The sequence below is a fragment of the Saccostrea cucullata genome, unplaced genomic scaffold (genome assembly GCF_032062105.1).
Source record: "Saccostrea cucullata isolate Sc308-1 unplaced genomic scaffold, CSIRO_AGI_Scuc_v1 ctg1335, whole genome shotgun sequence".
Taxonomy (NCBI): domain Eukaryota; kingdom Metazoa; phylum Mollusca; class Bivalvia; order Ostreida; family Ostreidae; genus Saccostrea; species Saccostrea cuccullata.
In genome coordinates, this window is record NW_026928438.1 from 34,908 (window position 1) to 55,167 (window position 20,260).

A 20,260-nucleotide genomic window follows, 5' to 3' on the forward strand; every position below is an offset into this window, starting at 1 on the left:
ATTAATCATATCATATAGGGAAACTTGTCAAATCTCCAATATATATTCAGAAAAAGTGAATAGGAATATCAGCTATGTGTTTTCTAATTGAAACTTGTGAAACTTGATCAACAAATACCCCCCCCCCCCTCCCCGGTTATGTTAAAAAACGATAGGTATCCAGGCATTCAGAGAAATTGTCACAATTTTTAAACTTACATGTATTTGGTATTGTATGTCTTCTATTTCCTTCATGTGTTACATAATAAATAGTGTAAAATGCTTTTGCTATCATTGCAATAATTATTTAAGACATCACAGATCACTTCTAATTTCATATCATGCTAATAAGCGTTAGTATCTAACATGTCTAAGGCTCAATTCTAGAAAATCCTATTCCTCCAAAACTGTATTTATTTTTCTTCCTTTTATAAGGTACAAATGTCAACTTTTTATAGTTTCTCAGCACTCAAAGAACTTTGAATTTTATATATGTTGAGATGCATGAAATGAAAATTGTTGCAGGAAAAGATTTCAATTTCAAGCTTTATATTGATGTTTTTTAAATTAAATATCAATTTTTGGAGTTATCCTTCTTGGCTGAAGATCGGATATCCTTAAAAGAAACTAAAAATCTTCTTCGCTACGAAGGGTTTCTGATACGCTACTCTCCTCATAACTCTTGGCTAGAGAAGATAATAAAAGAGAGCATTGATTTGTTATTTATCTTTCGAAAAACTAATGAAATGCATGATTTCATTAATTTACTCTCATCGCAACGAGGAGAAGACGATTAGAAGGTCTCTCGCTCACGCCAACCCAACTCTTTTCGAAGTAGGCGTCGGTAACAAATTGGAAGTGGAAAAAAAATAATCCCAAATTTCCGATGTCTATGTTATGTTTAACTTTGCCCCCCATCCTCGGTTCCGATGCCTTAGTGTGATATTACCCAAATACATGTATATGCATAATGAATTAAGCTATTTATCTATTTTTTTTGGGGGGGGGGGGTACGATTTTTTCCTACTGTACACATGATGAATAAGTGTAACGAATATAATTTGTGCAAAAAATGTCCAACAAGTCCCGGGGTTGAATATCGGGGTGGGGTGAGGGTCCAGTCCACGATTAAGTATAATTATATGATCTGATTTGGAATCCACAGATCTGTATACTGCACCTTCAAAGATCCAATCATAGTAATTTGTTGCAACAGATAATTATAAGTGTGTTTTTGATACATTTTCTTTTTTTCACAGGGGCTAGTCTTTTTAATAAATAATCATTCAATTCCATGAGAAATCCCCTTTGAATAAATACATTCTGAAGAAAACTTTTAGGCATTCTATTTAAAAAATCATTAAAAAAAAGTTTACTCCGTAAGATCAATCGCAAGTTTTATGGGAATTGATATCGGGATCGGGGTCCTTCACTCCATAGTAACCGTGGCGTCAGGAAAAAGAACAATGACCATTTCCCGTTTTTATTCGTAAAGGTTAAAAATTTTGGGTAAGTTAATCCCTTTTGTTTTTCACTCAGTTGTAATGTTTTATGAGTATTTAACGATTATTTTACCCTGTATGTCGTAAGCACACAAATCAAACAATCTATTTTTGAACCGAATTTCCTCAGTTTCCTTTGTTTTACAAATCCTTTGTTTGCTTGAAAGTAAAAAAATTATGTTTTGTTTGATTGCCATACATTTCTCCCTTCGTGTTATAATTGCATCATTGAAATGAATAATTGAAATGTCTCAATATATAAAGAAAAGAAGATTATTTTATTTTTTCTCATTGTTTTCCCTCAAATTTACAGGTGATAAATTGTACAAATGAAAATGGCTGGAACAAGGGAGCAAGCAAAACAATACCTTGCCACCCACAGAATACCTCAGATGTTTGAGAGTTTGTTGAGCTGTCTAATGTTGGAGAGGCCAGAAGATCCGGTTTCATATATAGAGCGTAAGATGTCAGAACTTAAACAAATTGGACTAGAAAATGTAAACTGGGAAACTTTTGTATTTCACATGCACCCGTATAGGGACCCATTGAGAAGAACAATGATTCATGACGAGAGTAAGTACGACAAGGAAAGACAACTCGAAGAAGAAGCCAAGCAAGATAAAGAAAGAGATCAGACACAGAGCCAGGCCAGTTACAAACCAGAAGTCTTTCAGCTCACAGAGACATAATACTAAAGTTATATAGGTTTTATGATGAAGATTTTCCATTGGTGCATGGAAGACGAAGAAATTTGTACACATTTTTTTTGCCCCATGAATGGGATGAATGTTAAGATTTATATGAAAACATATACAATTATGCAATGATGCATATTTTTTATATAGTTTGAATTGAATTTTTTGTTTATTTTTCCCCCAGGCTCCTTTTTCATTTCAAAATTTAAATGAAAAATGTTCTGAAGTTTGAATTGCCAGATCATTAATTGTAGGTACTCTATAAGAAATGATTTTGAAGATGCATTTCAGTCAAAATGAGTTTTAAGTATTATATTTTTTTTTAATATAAATTAACTTGCCAGTTTTATTTTAACATACTGAACATATATACATGCATTAACAAAATGTTTAACTGATAATCAAAAATTGCTGATATAAAGAATACTGTCATTTTTCAAGTTTTAAGTTACTCTTACAGTTTCATTGTCTCTTAGAACTTGTGTTCCTAATACATGTATTTCTTTCCACAATGTTCAATATCAAAAACTTGTACGAATCCAAGTTTTCACAAAAAAAAATTATACCTCATGAGAATTTTATGCTTGAAAATGCATACATGTGTGTATAAAGATTGAATGTACTGTAAATGTGATAAAGTTTAGTTATATATTCTTAAATTTCTGTATCCTCTAGTCTTTCTTTTATTCTACTTTAAGTTCATGTTGCTTATTTTAATTTTTTCCTGTTTGAACCACCAAGTATAGACATATAAATAGTCAATTTATCTTAATTTGTTTTATATCAAGTGTTTTTAAAAGACCACCTGTGATATGTTAAATTATTCCATTTTAATATTTAAGAAATGTGGGAACAATTGGTATAAAGTACATGAAAATATCCTCCAAGATTAGAAGGATGGAAGTGAAAATGTGAATTATTATAAAAGGTTCGAAAATTCTGAGTTGGAGATGTATTTTTGATATAGTATATATATCTATTACTGATATTGTTTAAAGGAACACAGTTTTTTGAAGTTGATTTGCATGTTCTGTCACAGTGTAAGTGTATGCCATTTATAGCTTCCATTTGTTGTATGCATGAGAAAAAATTGTGCTGCAAGCTTTTCTGTTGTTTGAACATCACTAAAATAATTATGTGAAATAAAAGTACATGGTTTCCCATTTAATGACTTACTTCATTAAATGAAAAAAATATAAAAGAAGAATGGGGTGGGGGTAGCACTTATTAAGGACAAATGATTTATTTTCTTGCCAGCTGAGTACTAACAGATTATTTCCAACATTTATGAGGACATTTTATTTTCTTTTAAATCTACCAGTCCCCCCCCCCCCTTTTCAGTATCAAATCATAATAGTTGATGATAAAAAAAATGGTCTGTACCCTAAAGCCGAGTGGAAACCAGTGTGGCAACGCACTTTGAAAAATTTTTTCAAAGTGCGTTAAAATTGGGACAAAATCAACGCACTTTGAAAAAATTTTTCAAAGTGCATTAAATTTGGGACCAACTCAACGCACTTTGAAAAAATTTTCAAAGTGCGTTAAGAGTCTACATCAATAAATTTTACCATGGAGACACTTAACGCACTTTGAAAAAAAAAATTAAATCATATATTAGTAATGGAAAAGTTTTAATTTGTTATTTATCTTTCAAAAAACTTATGAAAAGAGAAGACGGGTATAAGACCCCTCAGTCCAAATCTTTATATTTCCAATACATAGGTGTCGATAACAAACGGGGGAAGGGAGCAAATTACCCAAAAAGGGTAAGCTGCATTTTCAATGCTATTACGATGTAAATATCTTTCCAAAATAAGTGGGGGGGGGGGGGCTTAGCTCCCCTCCCCTGGCCCTTCGCCCGGTCTCGATGTCTATGCTATACTCAAAACATTTATATAATTATGTATTTACCTAACTGGTATGACGTTGAAAACTTTCAATATTAAATGAATTCATTAAAACAGATGAAAACTAGAAATTTTTAAGTAAAGTAAGAGAGAAAGAATTTTCATAGTTTTGAACAATCAAATTTCCCCTTTTTATTATGATAAATGCTAAGTTGCTTAAAGCTGCATGTCCACTGTTAGTGCCCACTTTACACCTTTACATCTATACTTTTCAAAGACTAGATTTTATTTATAAAAAGAAACGAATTAATGATCTTAAACAATCGTCACTTTTTTTTTCAAGACCCCTTTCCCTTTTATCTTATCAAAACCTTAAATATTTAAAATGTCAATATCTCACGTCCTGAAGTGAATTTATCATAAAAAAAAGTTATCCAACCAGGATCTATTTTTTATCATACCGATTATTTGTAAGAATATTGATCAATCTTTACAATTTTTTTTTCAAAGTGCGTTAATATGGTCGATATCAACGCACTTTGAAACAAAATTTAATTTTTTCAAAATATTAACGCACTTTGAAAAAATTTTTCAAAGTGCGTAATTTTTCAAAGTGCATTGTAACAAACCAGACAATATTATTTTTAAATTTGATAAAATGTTATTAATGTATCTTAACTTCATGTTGATTTGAAGGCCATGGCTAAAGAATTCTTTTCTTGTAGAAATTTTTGCAGGGGTGTCCCCTTAAAAACTTTAGGGTACTTACCAAATGTGTTATCCTCTAGCTACTCTTATCTTAGATGTACCAGTATATGTTATATTCCACTATCACATGCATGCTAAGTTCAATTGTCTCCCAGTTGAATTCAGTGTGCAATTCACAAATTTTATGGTTTGCATGACTGATGTTTTTACATTTTCACAACAAATGCCTGCAGAAATCTTAACCTTTCTATTTGCCCAGTAATGAGGAGCACAGAGCCGTGACCATTCTACAAGGGAATGCTTACACATTCAATGCACCTGATCCAATTTGTAATATCTTTAGACGTTTTAATTGAGGTGTTAAATTGCTCTGTTCGCACTTTATATTTTCCAGTAAACATTTGAGCTTATTGATTAATCTTCAATTTCATTCATTTTTTATTTTGAAAAGTATCTATATTTATGATCATTATACTATGATAAAATTATTGCAAGTTTTGTAATTTAGACTATCCTTGGTAAGCATTATTGAATACTGTCTGACTTCTGAATGGAGATCATGACCCAGGATTTATGAAAAAGAACAAACCAAAGCTCAGAGTCTAGCTGCAGGCACAGCTAAAAACCTGAGGCCCATACAGTACTTTCTTCAGAGAAAATCTATTTGTTGATTGATTTAATTTTTTCCCCTATATTTCTCTTTATGATGAGTTTCAGCTTTTCTAGCCCAGTGGGTTCTTGAGGAGCCCCTTTAAAATGTCATATTTTGTCAAATCTTTATATTATCTCCCTTTGGAAGAGGGTGTGGCTCTTCATTTCATTGAACTTGAATTTATGTTGGATCTGTCAATGAGATGTTGGACCGCTTACACAACATCACACAATGGGTGGAGCTTAATCTCACTTGCATTTGTTTGTTGGCAAACAATTTGTTCTAGGTCAATAAATACTGTATACAAACAATTTGGTTCTTAGGGATCACAATTACACAGCATAATGTTGTCCTTGAACCCAGTGCAAAAGGGCGAAAATAACACGGGGCGAAAATAACCCTTTATACAGTACTATTTCATTGTTGAGAAACATAATAAAGGTACATACAACATTTTAGAAGAATTTTTTTTTCTTTAATCTTAAATAAAATCAGTGAAGACCAGCTTCAAAAAGATCCATAAAAGGAAAGTGAATATCATACATATATAAACAACATATGCTCTGTATCTAGGTAAGTTAACCAGATATAAACAGCTTTGTTACATGAGAAAAATGCAGAAAAATCATAAAGGAATGCATGTACATGTACATATACGTTGGTTACCCAAATAGCTGACCAATAAAAATATAAAGTATACAGTCAACATTACAAAATCAATTATAATTTTTTTTTTAATCTAATTTTAAAAAAAAATTTAACCTCTTCAAATAATTCTTCTTTGCTTTAAAATACATTAATTACTCAAAATTCATTTATAAGTCTAAATTACTATATTTTTTAAAAAACATGAATAGGTTTATAAATTTTATGTACATAAAGGTTCAGTTTCAAATGATTTTTTTTCATTCTGGATTATTGAACAGGAGTGATATATATTTAATTAAGGTTTGACTAAAAAAATATATATCAAAAGAAAACAGTGGTATGATTGTCAATTCTAATTTAAAGGAATCCTGGATAGATCACCTCAAAAATCATAACATTTTGAAAATAAATAAATATTATATCCATTAAAACTTAAAATTCGCTGTGTTTACATTTTGTGCAACAATACATGTACATGTATCACCTTTACACATAGGTACTTGTACTTGCCATTATGTTTTTATGTTCCTCTAGCTTATGATAAGAAATATATATCACATCAAGTGCTTGTACCTATATATCACAGAATGAAAACAGATAAAAGTTTAATACTTTAACAGAACAATTCAAATATAATTTATATATAAACTTTTTTCTTCAAATAAACAGTTTATAACAAAATAAACATCTAGAAAAATATATTCTGAAGACTTATAATAGATATTTGCTAACAGATTCCAAGACTCATCCCAAAAATACAGTTCGTTGGAGATGTATTATAATACATAAGGGATATTGTGAGTGAAGCAGTAAGTAAAATAAGTCCATTAAAATCATGTTTTACAGACGTTAAGGAATAAAATTATTACATAAAAAACAAACAAACAAACAGATGAACAAAACATCTGCTATTTTGGGAGCTAAAAATCAGAAATGCACCATGTTAGCTTAATTACTATTAAACATGTATTAATAGGTTCAATGTATACAATGGTACATGCATGTATACATGTATAACCTATAAAAATTGATCATTATTAATGCATTTTTTTATATCCAACATATTTATGTTATGTAAAATAATTTAAATTAAGGTAATTTCCAAATGTGGTACAAAAGGATATAACTAAATTAAGATCCCTTTGCAGTCAAAAAATGAATAAGAAGAAATAAAACTTTACACATAAAAAATTAAAGAAGGAAGAGCCTAGTACAAAGGCCTGCTTCATTCACCATAAAAATGCTGTCTTGATTTTCATCATGGCGTCTTCCACCACAGTTATTGCAGCTCTGGCCTCCAAACAAGCATGCTGCATCTTAGCCCTGTTGGTCTCAATGACTTCTGTGATGTTTTTTATTTCCTCTTTACTGCGAGGCTGTCCCTCTACCATAGCAACTTCCTCCCAGCATTCCTTGCACATGGAGTCTATAGCCTCATCCTGCTGCTGAAGCTTCTTGTCCAGTAGGGGGCACTCTTTCTGTATGGTTTTACATACACTAGCATACTACATGGTAACCCAAAAGATATGGTATATAAATAATCTTTTTCAGAAATTGTCGGAATGTAATACAATGTATGTACTGTATACAGGGTTATTTTCACCCCACATTATTTTAGCCCATTCAATCTTACAACTGGAAAGCAATTTTACCTTTTTTTTGGCCAAAAACAGTTATGTTAAAATGAAAATGTGGTCCTTCTTTGATTTTACCAATTTAATCATAAATTCGCCCATTTATGATAAGAATTAAAGGGGCAAGAATAAAAGGGGTAATTCCCTGTTTACAGTATTCACAAATACAAAATTCATTTGTACCTCTTCAGAAATGTATGTTACATATATAATATAATTATTTCATTTATCATTGAATATACATGCATGTACATATAAATGCACTTAAACTATTCAATGTACCTTTGCATATGAATACATTATAAAAAAAATTACCTCTGTGTGGAAGATATTGAGCAATATTCTAATTTTCTTTGCTGGTTTGAAATCTTCTATTTTGGAATCAATTTCTAATTTACAGAATTCTTCATCTCTTTTAACCTGCAATTGTCAAAAACATGTCAAATCTGTCAACAAGAAAAGTTATAATATACATAAACTAGTACATATAAGACTTTTAATTGATAGCTTTAGAAGTTCATTTGTCAAATAACAGGACAGCTGCTTTATATCATTGTGCATCAATAAAACTTAATCTCCATCATCTACTCAAGGAGCCATGATATGAAATGAATTTACATTAAATGAGGTTGCTTTCATGTAAATTTTAAAATTTAGACTTCTATGTTCCTGGGATTTTTGAATATTTTGCATTTATATATTCCAGTATGTGAAACAAATCTGTGTCCCAAGGGCATAGGTTGATTAAACTTCCATTGATGCGTGTATATTAAGGATAACTTCAGTGTACCTTCAGTTTTGCTCCCTCTCCTATATTTTCTTTCAGTGCCGTGATGCAATCTTCCAGACTATTTTCTCCTTTCTCCACAATTTGTGCCAATTGACATCCATCCTTAAACTTTGTTAATGACTTATTATAAAACTCCCTTAAAGTCATTATCTTCTTCACAGATGTGCTGGCAGTTATGAATTCAGTGTCAAACTGAAATGGACAAACACATTTATTTTTCTTTATTTTTCACCTACAAGTTATCAATAACATATCCTCACTTCTTTTTATATTGTTGAGATTGAAGGTTATATGTATTTAAAAATTGTTTTGAATTTTTTTCTTTTTGTGAAAAGAATTAAAAACTCCTCATATTTTTCCATTTAATTTTTAAATAATAAACTTTTATATATAATTATTTCTAAATACTTTATCTAGTGAATATTTATAGAAAGGAACCAGTAAGATTTTTTTCTTTTAAAAGTTTTTAGGTCTCTTACTAATTTGATCCCCGTTTTATCCAGTCCTTCTATTTCTTTCCGTTTCTTATCCTTGTGTTTCTTTGAGTCCTCCTTATTGCGGTATTTTTTCATGGAGTATTTGTGTTCTAGTACATGTCTCACTAGATTCTGCATGGCTTCTCTTACCGATCCATCTCCGTCTCGGGCTGACACCATCACACTGTAAGGAGAAAGAAGACTTCATGATAAAGAGTTGATGCTGGATATACTCATATGTGAGCACAGTTTAGCAACCATAGCACTGCTAAGGGGAGCAATCCCTCTGTCAGTAATGTGTTATGTACAAAAATATATCACCTACACAAACTATTTTCCTCTATTTTGCAATACATGTAACAGGATATTCTTAATCTTGAATTTTTAAAAACATACTTCTTTTTATCAATTGTTTTGAGGAAAACGAAATAAATCGAATTGTGGTTATGCATATGTTCGATATGTTTCAATTACTTTCCTGTTATTGGTAGCTGATTTACTTCATTATGCATTTTTTAGATACGTTATACTGTAGAAGTACTTTTTTCCACGGGGTCATAATTACGCGGAATCTCAATTTCTGTTTAATCAGCGGGTAGAAAATTATGCGGATTTTCTAGATTGTCACTATGTGCATTACATTTATATTATATACGCTTTAATTTTTCAAAAAAATTTAACAAGAGATGTTTGTAAAAATTTGTGATTCCGCGTCCAAAACATAGCGTAAATTAATACCACGCGGAAAAAAGTACTTCTACAGTATTTCATTCCTAACAATCAACAAAATATTATTTACAGGAATTATTTCAATAGATCCTGACCTGGCATGGAAACTGTGATCCACTGCTATCTTCTCTAACAGTTTTATACTCTCGGGTTTTTCTTCCTCTGTCAGGGGTTCACCCAATGACCACACCCTTTTGTCTTCTCCTTCTACAAATATTTGAGCATGACAGAGTTATTCATTTAATCAACATTGAATTTATTTCTGTGAATACCATTTTTTTTTTATTTTCAAAAAAATCTTACTTAACAATTTTTTTCGCGTCAAATTTCAATCAAAACATATTACCCTGTACTCTCAGGTAAAATTAATATTGCATATATGCTTTAACTTTTTTCCTTTGATTAAATTTCATATATTTGGGTCAATGAAAATAACAAAATTAAATCCAACACACATTACAGTTGAACTTTAGTAACTCATGCATCAATATATCTTGAATACTACCGGAATATCAAGGTCATTAAGAAGTCTGAATCATTACATGTATCATTTTTCTCTATATATTAAACTCTCAATATCTCGACCCCTTGGATACTGAAATTATTTTGTAACAAAATTAAATATGTCAACAAGAGTAAGGCAATCTAATTTCCTTTGGGTATTTTTTTTTTGAGGATCATATTCACATTGATCATATATGATTGGCTTAAAAAATATAACAATGGTACCTGTTTGACTCTCCTGTGCATATTTCTTCAATCTCTCTGCCTGAACTCTTTGTTCAATCTGCAAATCATTATAGTCATACTAAAGAAAGATCCACAAAGTAACATAATATACATGTACATTGTACACAATAGTCTCCTTTAATTTTCATAGAGAATGACTTATAAATTTTAATTTCAAGTCTGTCAAGGTAGTTTGGTATTTAGAATGTGACAGTACACTCTTCCCATGTTGCATTACAATCTAATTAAAATTAGATGTTAGATGCGCTCACACACTGGCTACTAACATCGTTAGTTGCGAGAGTGATAGCAGATCTTAGACTAACATCTAATGATCTTAATTAAATTGATTGTATTATAAACATAAATTCAGTTCATTTTTTTCTGAATGTATATGTTACACATGACCTTGTATAGAGAGGGTATTTATAGGCAGCTTGTCTGTTGTTTAATTAAGTCAGTTTTCTGAATATATATTGTTTAAATCACAATACAAGTTAAGGTAAAGAGTAATGTACCACATCAAATTTATTTCCCATCAGGAGAACAGGAAATGTCTCTCTATCAACCGGGCGTTCCTCCATTGTCATTGTTTTCACCTGGCCCCCGTGGGTGGCCTCTTTGACTGGGCAGGTAACAAACGTGTTGTTAAGGACAGTCTGTTTCCAAACAGGGGCCATCTCAATGCTGTTCATTTCTGTGAGGTCTACCACAACTGTAATAAATAAGCATAGTGAATTTTAGAAAATGTACACTGTGTCACTATAATAAGTCTCAAATAAACATTCCAAAATTAAAGCCTCTGTTATATGAAATTCTCATGTATTACAATTCAATTGAAAGAAGCTGCCATATTGTAAATGCACCATCTATAAAATGTAAATGCGAGATCGAGACTTAGAATTCTTGGACATTATTAGACTAAAAACAAGTTTTACACAGAGGAAGATCAGAAGAGATTAAGATCCATTATGTCCGGATTAGGCATTAAAGTATCTTTTATTATGGTTATTTCATCGCGGTCCTACCTGTAGCCAGGTATACCCTCGGTATCTGACCGTTGCCTTATCACTCATTTTATGTGAATAAATCATAACTGCATATTGTTCGGCACAGGTTTTGAGAAAAAAAAACATAAAAATATTATTACAATGTTACTGCTACCCGAAGAATTAAAAAAAAATCAGCAACAACAACAAAACAAATAGCGTGTGAAGTGATGTTTGATATAAGTTTTTAAAACATGAGCATAAGCATAAACTTTATTTCTCTAAATTATTGACTATATACCGTGTATCACTTTTACTGAAACGGGGATGTCGATAAATAGTAAGGGAGGCTAAATACTGAAACATGTGACAATGATGGAACATTTCTCTCTCTCTCTCTCTCTCTCTCTCTCAAAATAAATCATACGCCACTGAAAAATTAATACAAAGTTGTTAACTTATTGTTGCATGTTTTTAAAAGTGTTAATAATGTCTATGCCTTATTTTTTTTCACATAATCTCCTATTTAATCAATGTGAAATAAAATAAGAGAAAGTATAAAACAATCCATGTACATGTATGTGAACAGTAATTTATATCTTGTGCATAATAAATTGATATATCGTTCTTTTGCTATATACATGTATATATATGTAAAAGAAATATAACCATTTACACCTCTATAGCCACCCCTGTACCTGGGATTAACAGCAATGAAATTTTTGTTGGCACAGCCATAGGTGTTAACATTCCAATTTTTTGTATTTGTAGAGACGAAGCATATACAGGGAAAGTCATTTTAATTTATTAAGTATCACCTTTGGTCAAATGTAAAATTAAAAACAACCTTATGCTTTAAAAAAAAATATGAAGTTCATGCAGACGGCAGTGAGAACGGGGGGGGGGGGGGGGGAGAAAAAATTATAACCCGGTTTATGATTTTATATTTTTAAAACAAAATGGCATCCAAATCCTTTGTCTTTCACAAAGGTGTGAAATTATACCCAGTACAGTGTCACTGTAAGACAGGAAATCCCTCTCCGCTTGAATGCGCACAATACACAGGTAATCAAACCCGATTAGTCCGTGCAGCTACATGTACACTGAGTATACATTACTCTAACAAGGACAAAAAATTACTTACCAATGCAAAAAGATTTAATGGTGTTTATGAATTTCTCGCCCCTCAAAGACCTTTAAGAATTTTGCAGATTTTTTTTTGTTTGTTTTTGCACTGTTTTGATTTAATTTTCATACATGAATACAATATTTTCTAAACCAACTTAGCTTCTATCTGCTGATATTGGGAAAATCCCAAAGTTGTGATTGGCAGTTTTGTGTAAGACACATTAATAATTAATAAAGTCAAGTTCCAGGGCATGTTACATCAACATTAACTTTTTGGTAATCATGGCACCAAATAATTAATTCAAATATGTATTAAATTATATGATCAATGTGAATGTCATTGTGAAGTATGTTAAACATGTACGACAGCTGAAATTTACTGACCCGCTTTCGGGCACACAGGTGTACATCAGGGGTAGGGCTGGTGCAGGGGACTCCGGTCAGGTGCTATACCAACTGAGCTATCTGGCCACATTATGTAATTTTATTTTATCTTCTACGGATTGGTAGGCCATCAAATTACACACACATACACACCCTATTGATTTCAAGAACATTGCCCCTCCATAAAGGATTACATAAAAATCTTTGGTATTATAATCCTATATTTGAAGATTAATAATTTTAAAACACTTTCATTTATAGCCCCAACGAAAGTGACATTGATAAAATAAATTTAACATTATCGAAAATATAAATTAAAAAAATGAGCAATGGGTGACTTCGCATAAATATATCACATACAGTAATTTATTGCAATCTTAAGGTGTGAACACATTTAAAAAAAGTAATTCATGTGTCAAGGATGTTGCTGAAAATTGCTTTGACGATTGTTATAATTATTTAGATACAAGAGAGTATATTTTTTTAGAAAAATTAATTTTCATTTTGTACTTCAAATATTTCAGCGACAATAAATTTTAAAAATCCTTAAACGTTTTATTTTGTTTTGCAAGTAAATAATAAAAGTAAATATACAAAAAAGCCATCTTAATATTTTTTTTTCTAATAAGGCCCAGGGGCGTACGCGGTAAATGCCTAAACCGCGTTGACTGTACTGTATCTTTATTATAGATTCTCCTCCCTCTATCTGAGTTGCCATCACTCAATTGAATAAATCATGTACCTCATCTACGGCACTTTTAGAGAATAATTAACATGAATTACCTATAGCAGCATCTAAATCTCTGAAGTAGGTTTAATAGATGTCAATATTCTTACGGTATCCATCAAAATCACTGCTGCATCCAACACCCATTTTTAAATTTATTTGCATGTTTTTAAAAGTGTTAATAATGTCTATGCCTTATTTTTTTTTCAAATAATCTCTCTTTTTAATTGGTGAGTATAACTGTATAAAACAATCCATGTATGTGAAGAGTAATTTATATCTTTTGAGTTGTTAGTTTTGTAGATTTTGTACAGAAATATAATTTTTAGACATACACCTACCTATAACAGCCTTTTTTGTTGGCATGTACATAGGGCTGAATTGATTCTTCAGATACCTCAACATTATACATGTCTTCCCAACTTCAGTATCACCTGTCAATGTATAAAAACAAGAAAGTTATTGGTGTAAAAGAGGAGGAGAAAAATGCAGCAAACCAGACTGGAAATCAACCTGGCCTCCTGAATTTGCGTTCAACGTCTGATAACCACATTACTGTGCACATGGTCTTTATAAAGAATTTCTTTTGGCAGACCCCCTCTCTCTCAAGGGACCTTCATCTGGTGTAGGGCATGACAGTGATGGCATAGCACCAAATGTAATGGGAAGAGGAGAAAAATGCAGGGACCAGACCGGGATTTGATCTGAGCCAGTTCCCTGAAACTCCGGTCAGGTGCTCTACCAACTGAGTTATCTGGCCACCGGCTTTTTTTTTCATGATTACTCTGTTAAAAATATGGTTCAAAGACCCCAAACCAAATGATAACAAATTTCTATATAAAAAATATATTATTTACCAACTATTTTAAGGTGTGACGTTTGGAAAGGATGTGATTTTATTTACATGTTCATTTATATAAACCATATTTTTTAGAACACACACAAAATCAGGCAAGTAGGACCTATATACTGTGGTACAGAAAATCAGTATGCTAGATTCATAACTGTGAACACAAAATAAATAAGTAAATATTAAAAGTAAAAAACACAAAAATCTCAATATTTTTTTTCAAAAGCTAACCATGATAGCAGAAAATATACAGTTTTATATCATATGTAAAATAATATTCTTCATCCATCAAAATCACTGCTGCATCCAACGCCCATTTTTAATTTTTTTTTCAGTTCATATATATTCATACATTGTTTTGTGAAATTTTGTGTAGTGATCCGCCATATTGTTTACATGCGTAGCGAATGCTCAGTTCATTCGTTGAAATCCGACCAATTCCGTATACGACTCCGATCATCAACGGAAATATCCGAAGTATAAAAATGTGTTCAACGTCATAACGATAAGTGCACATGGTTTATAAATAATGTTTTGCTCCGCTCTGCCAAGGGTTCTGTGGTGTAGTGGTTATCACGTCTGCTTTACACGCAGAAGGTCGCGAGTTCGAACCTCGCCAGAACCTCCACTTTTCCTTTTTTTTTCTTTTTTATGTTTACTCTGTTAAAAATATTTACAAACAATATAACATGTATATAATTGATATATTGTGTACAATATTTTGTGGTTGGAAATGTGATTTTATTTCATTTCGTGACTTCCACACAAAAGCCAGTGTGCTGTTCACCGTTGAATTATTGTACAAGGACAAAAAATATTCAAAAGCAAGCGTTAGCAAAAATAAGTTTTATATCAATATATAAATATTGAGATGTGACTGTGAAGAAAGTAGTATGTGTATATACATCTTACAGTGTTTAAATTGTAATTTTCAATTCCATTAGTCTAGGATTGTAAAAATTAAACCCATCAATCTCTAACTCTCAATGCACTATGTTTTTTGAATATAAATATAAAAAAATGTATTCCATATTATAGTAGGCATTGCACCGTGTTGTCTAGAAATTAACTCAACATCCATGGAATCAATATCCTAAGCATTTATTTAATCTAGTATAATATATATATATATACAAAATTAATGCACATACTTTTGTACATTTTGTATATAGAAAATATCAAGAGTCAATTCCATGGAATAAACCAAAGAAATACAAAAAGTTTCTGTATTCATTTTTATTCTTGAGAGGGATGTAACACTTAAATGAATCATATATTCATATGTATATTTAGGTTACTGTATTAATTGACATTATCAATCATCTTTGTTCTTTTTCGTTTTCTTTTCAGATTTTGAGTCTTACTGGATATTCTTGATTTAGGCCTCTTTGATCTGAATTTTCCAGCCTTCCAAATACCTGCAAACAACAGTACTCCATCCTCCTCATAAGCTCTGATGGTCTCTAGTGGAGTTATCTTCCCTGAATTCTCCAACAACTCATTCATAAAACTGAACCTGGATGCTCCAAGTCTCTGATAACACTCATGAACTTTGAAATTTGACCATACTGCACTTAGAGAAATGTCTTTCCTACTGGGTAGTTTATAGATTTGGAGGTAAATCAATCCATAATGAGAGAGAGCTTGATTGCGCAGTTCATCCAGAAATTCATCCTCTGTCATGTTAGTCTTTGCAATATTGAATGGCTTCTCTCCCTTGGCATCCTCCTCTTTACTATACAATTTACCGTTACTAGTACATGTAGCAGCAGTGCTGTAACTGACAAAAGGAGACTCCTTCAGATACTGGTCAGATACTGGACTTCCGTGATCATTCTCATATAAGGAACCACAGGTAACAGACAGCCCACTTAACACTGTATCGGTCAAATTCTTATTATGCTTTTCTGTTATAAAATGTGATGAGGTCTTGATATCATCGACTGCTTTCAAAGCAGAATATTCTATGGATCTAATCACCTCAAAAACTGTTGAAACATACAACCTTTTCCAAAAGTAACAAACACAATAGATAACTACGTTATTATTTACACAAGGTGATTCTGATGAAATTTCCCTCAGGTGTGTGAGGTGTTGAATAGTCTGTTTTGATCTTTGTTTCATGTAAATAACAGCTGTATAAATATCAGTTTGGTATTTTGAATCAGTGCATATGGATAATGTGTGGATCCTAAAACCACTATTAATCTGATTATTCATATCATGCTCTGTTTCTGAGTCATTCACAGACACATCATGGTAAATCTTATAAAACCAGTCAATATTGTCTACATTATGGTTCCAAGTCATATTTACATAAAATGCATTTTCATACACAACTAAATCAATATCTTGCATGTAATATCCTTTTGACTTTAGAGAACAGACATAATCTCCTATTTCTTCAAGTGGGATGAGAATATGATATATCTGAGCTTTATCTGCACATGAGATTTGTTGCTTTTTAACATTAACATTTGAGACATTCAGACCAGAAGATAGCCTATTACATTGACAAGAGGACAGAGCAAATCTGACTAGCCCGTCTAAGTCCTGATCTGTAGCTCCAGCATTGAACAGTAAAACCCAGGAGTATCCACTTTTGTCTCTTCGGAAGGTTGTTGTGGTTCCATCCATGTAACCTGTGTGACCCCAGCTTTGACCTTTGTCTTCCACATCTAACCCTAGTCCATACCATTCACTTCCTTTTTCAAACTTTGGACAAGCCAGCATTTGTGAAATGGATGCTTTTGATAAAATTCTGTTTCCTTTACTGAAATTAAAAATATTTGAAATTATCTTCTTATACATTTATACTGGGAGATAACTCTTATCAATCACTGCCTAAAAAACATTCATTTATATTTTTTTACCCAGAGAATTGCCAAAACAGAAACTTAAATAATGAATGAACTTCAAACAGTATATCTTAACATCTGTTTTGTTAATTATGAAGGTTATTTAAATCATAAATCGATCTGGATTCTCACATATAAATTAAATTTACATGTAATATTTACCAGTGCTCCAAGTCTAGAGTTGATAGGAGGTTGAGAAGTTGTAAGGGAGATGCCACCAGCCCTCCATAAGAACCAGTCCCCTTCATGTGGTATCCCCCATATTGCATGCTCCGTATCTCACCGTGATGTGGCATAATACTAGGATGTAACCTATCACTGTTTTCAAAATATGTGACCTGAATAAAAATGTTTAATGTAGTGATCTCCTCAGTATTTTATAAAATTTTGAAAAAGAAGCATTAAAAATCTTTAACAGAGATTGGTGTAAGCTGGATCATTTCTCATTATATTCTCTTCTATTCAGCTTATTAAAATATTATATCCTTTGTCCTTGATATACTCTTGGAATACCACTCAAAAGATTCAAAGTATCTTATTATGGCGTTAATGTGTTTAGACGGAGGGGGTAACTTTATTGCTAAGATCGAATCTTTTATAACCAGGTGGCTGCTATGAATTTTTAAAAGTTAGTACAAATGCCTACGATAGGCAGATATACAAATAGTAACTAGGAAGACTGCAAGGAGATTGTATGCTAAAAAAGATGTCAAAGAAGATAAGAAAAAATTACTTCATTTGGATCTAGTCTTTGCAGCTCATCTCCCTCATAGACCCAGAAGTCATCTGCCTGATTGATGACATCATGTATATAAACAGGAAAGGGGATCCCTGTGAGTTTCTCTAGAACTTGCCCAAGCACCAAGTAACCAAAATTAGAGTAGCCATGCCGAGTCCCTACAAAAATTTCCATCTATTAGTATAAACTGGATATAATTGGTAATTCCTTAAATGCTGCTTTCTTCTCAAAGACAAAACAAGAAAGTCAAGACTAACCAGGCTTAAAATCCAGAGCTTGTTTAATCATGTACTGGATGAGATTTGTATGGTAGTTGGTGTAGAGAGCCTCAGGTGTGGTTGATTCTTTATATTCCTTGGGGCAGACAGTCTGAGGGGGCAGATACACTGGATCCACCCCTGTCTCACGATCCCAGCCCCCAGAGTGTTCTAAGAGATGCCGCACTGAAATCCTCTCCAGGCTTTTGACACTGGGTCCATCCGGGACAAAATTTGGAAGTATTCCTTAAAGTTTGTAAAATTGAAAGAGTTTTTGACACATAAAGAAAGCAAGGCTGAACATTCCTCAGATTAAATCTGCTAAAGAATTAACCATACATGTGTAAACATGATGCTTTATCAACTTTCGTTAATTCACTTAATTATCCAGGATACAATGATAGTCATGGTGAAACACATTGTAATTTTCCCTCCCTTAAGAAAGTTCAAACTGGGTATGGTTTAATTTTTTCACCTTTTCCTTTTCTGCTAAATACTTCATCTTTCAGCTGCAATTTATTTTGTTCCACTAACTGCATTATAGCCATGGCTGTGATAGTCTTAGAAATGCTGGCCATCCGGAAGTAGGATGTTGAAAGACATCTTGAACCATTCCCCGTACTGCCATAACCTAGAAGTTTACAAAAAAATTATATCAGAAAGCATGTAGTTTTAGAAATTGCATTCAGAGATGTAATCATGATTTGGCAAGTAAGTACGATTCTTAGTGATTCAAATAATTGATTTATAATAGCAAGCGCAGTGAGGCGGCGCAAAGCGCCACTCGAGTAGAGAGCTCAATACACTAACGTGTAGAACGGAGGAAATTCATGTTGAAATCTGCACAATGTTCCAAGAAACTTTTATCGTACCACGTGAAAAAATTTCAAACTACCAATAATCCTTTGCGGTGCATAGCAACATGGTGGCTAAAACATAGCAACAACTTACTTGAAAAAAATTACAAACAACGATTTTATGCTATCTCCATGCCATGAAACTATCATTTGCGTTCTAAGTCAACAAGACTTTCTTTTATTTGACGTCAAAGTTTTGTCACTAACGGCTCGGGTATTTCCGATTTTTCGGAAACTTCCGAAAAGTTCGGAATCTCGATCCCGATGCTTGGCTTCTTTTTTAGTGAACTGAGGATAGGCAGTGCAAGTAAAAGCTGTGTAAATGTCTTTAATGGTAAATAACTGCGCTCGCCCCCAACAGTCGCACCGTAGAACATATTAGCCATGATTGAATCCATGTAGTATGCTGTTATAAGGTACAAATACCTTAATTTACAGCTCATTGTGTTGCATAAGCAAAATCTTCATAAATGTATTAAGACAGTCTATTTAATATGCCAGAAAACTGTAATGCTGGTAAAATTTACACTCTATTACATTGTACAGGTAAACTTGTTCAAATATATATTTCACCTTGTTTGTGAATAAGTCTGCCATTATAGGATAATGCTATGGCTCCTCCTGGAATTCTTTGTTCTTTCATAAACTCTGTTATCAAAGAGTCAAAATTCCACAGAGACTCATCTGCAATTTCATTAGCTTTGCACAAATCTACAGTAAGAATATAAAACATATTTAGAATTAAATTCAGTTTATTTGCACACAGGCAAACACTTTAACATGATTATTATAAGTCTGTCATTAAGAGCAAATTTTAAATAAGCATTGTGCTGGACCTGATAAGATGATAAAGGACTTAACAGTGATATGTTTTACGTGTTTTCATAAGTTATTAAATCTGTATCATCTAAGTTAAATTTCTATAAAGTATGTTTTACCAAATGGAAGAAAATAATGCTCTAAATAATTCATTTCTGAAACAAACAAGGATTCTGCAGCAGGATATCATTCATGGAACATAAATTTAAAATGCACTAGGACTAGAAATTTCCGGAATTTATATCTAGTTGGAGATTTATTAT

The 20,260-nt window shown here is 32.1% G+C and overlaps 2 protein-coding genes and 1 non-coding gene across 3 annotated transcripts; 1 reads left to right on the top strand and 2 right to left on the bottom strand.

Moving 5' to 3' along the window:
- Window positions 1-6,192: 6,192 nt before the first annotated feature.
- LOC134277575 (uncharacterized) lies at window positions 6,193-13,730 on the bottom strand. The gene is made up of 8 exons (XM_062759900.1): window positions 13,674-13,730; window positions 10,908-11,104; window positions 10,390-10,447; window positions 9,756-9,867; window positions 8,935-9,115; window positions 8,456-8,647; window positions 7,981-8,085; window positions 6,193-7,536 (listed from the first exon to the last, which is right to left on the bottom strand). Exons 2-8 carry the CDS (start codon window positions 11,082-11,084, stop codon window positions 7,261-7,263), a joined length of 1,101 nt encoding a protein of 366 aa, XP_062615884.1. The 5' UTR covers window positions 11,085-11,104; window positions 13,674-13,730; the 3' UTR covers window positions 6,193-7,260.
- Window positions 13,731-15,019: 1,289 nt separating this feature from the next.
- Trnav-uac (transfer RNA valine (anticodon UAC)) lies at window positions 15,020-15,092 on the top strand. Its single transcript has one exon. It is a non-coding gene; the product is annotated as a tRNA-Val (tRNA).
- Window positions 15,093-15,665: 573 nt separating this feature from the next.
- On the bottom strand, window positions 15,666-20,173 carry LOC134277574 (uncharacterized). Its single transcript, XM_062759898.1, has 7 exons — window positions 20,117-20,173; window positions 19,752-19,889; window positions 18,797-18,952; window positions 18,322-18,567; window positions 18,059-18,222; window positions 17,488-17,663; window positions 15,666-17,240 (listed from the first exon to the last, which is right to left on the bottom strand). Exons 1-7 carry the CDS (start codon window positions 20,148-20,150, stop codon window positions 15,770-15,772), a joined length of 2,385 nt encoding a protein of 794 aa, XP_062615882.1. The 5' UTR covers window positions 20,151-20,173; the 3' UTR covers window positions 15,666-15,769.
- Window positions 20,174-20,260: the final 87 nt, after the last annotated feature.

Coding starts and splice junctions, on each gene's coding strand:
- LOC134277575 (XM_062759900.1), bottom strand. CDS start 11,084: ATGAACAGCATTGAGATGGCCCCTGTTTGGAAACAGACTGTCCTTAAC. Junction 8,648..8,934: donor ATAAAACGGGGATCAAATTA/GTAAGAGACCTA, acceptor TGTCCATTTCAG/TTTGACACTGAATTCATAAC. Junction 7,537..7,980: donor TCAATATCTTCCACACAGAG/GTAATTTTTTTT, acceptor GTTACCATGTAG/TATGCTAGTGTATGTAAAAC.
- LOC134277574 (XM_062759898.1), bottom strand. CDS start 20,150: ATGAATTATTTAGAGCATTATTTTCTTCCATTTG. Junction 17,664..18,058: donor AAAGACTAGATCCAAATGAA/GTAATTTTTTCT, acceptor ATTTTTATTCAG/GTCACATATTTTGAAAACAG. Junction 17,241..17,487: donor ACTCTAGACTTGGAGCACTG/GTAAATATTACA, acceptor TTTTAATTTCAG/TAAAGGAAACAGAATTTTAT.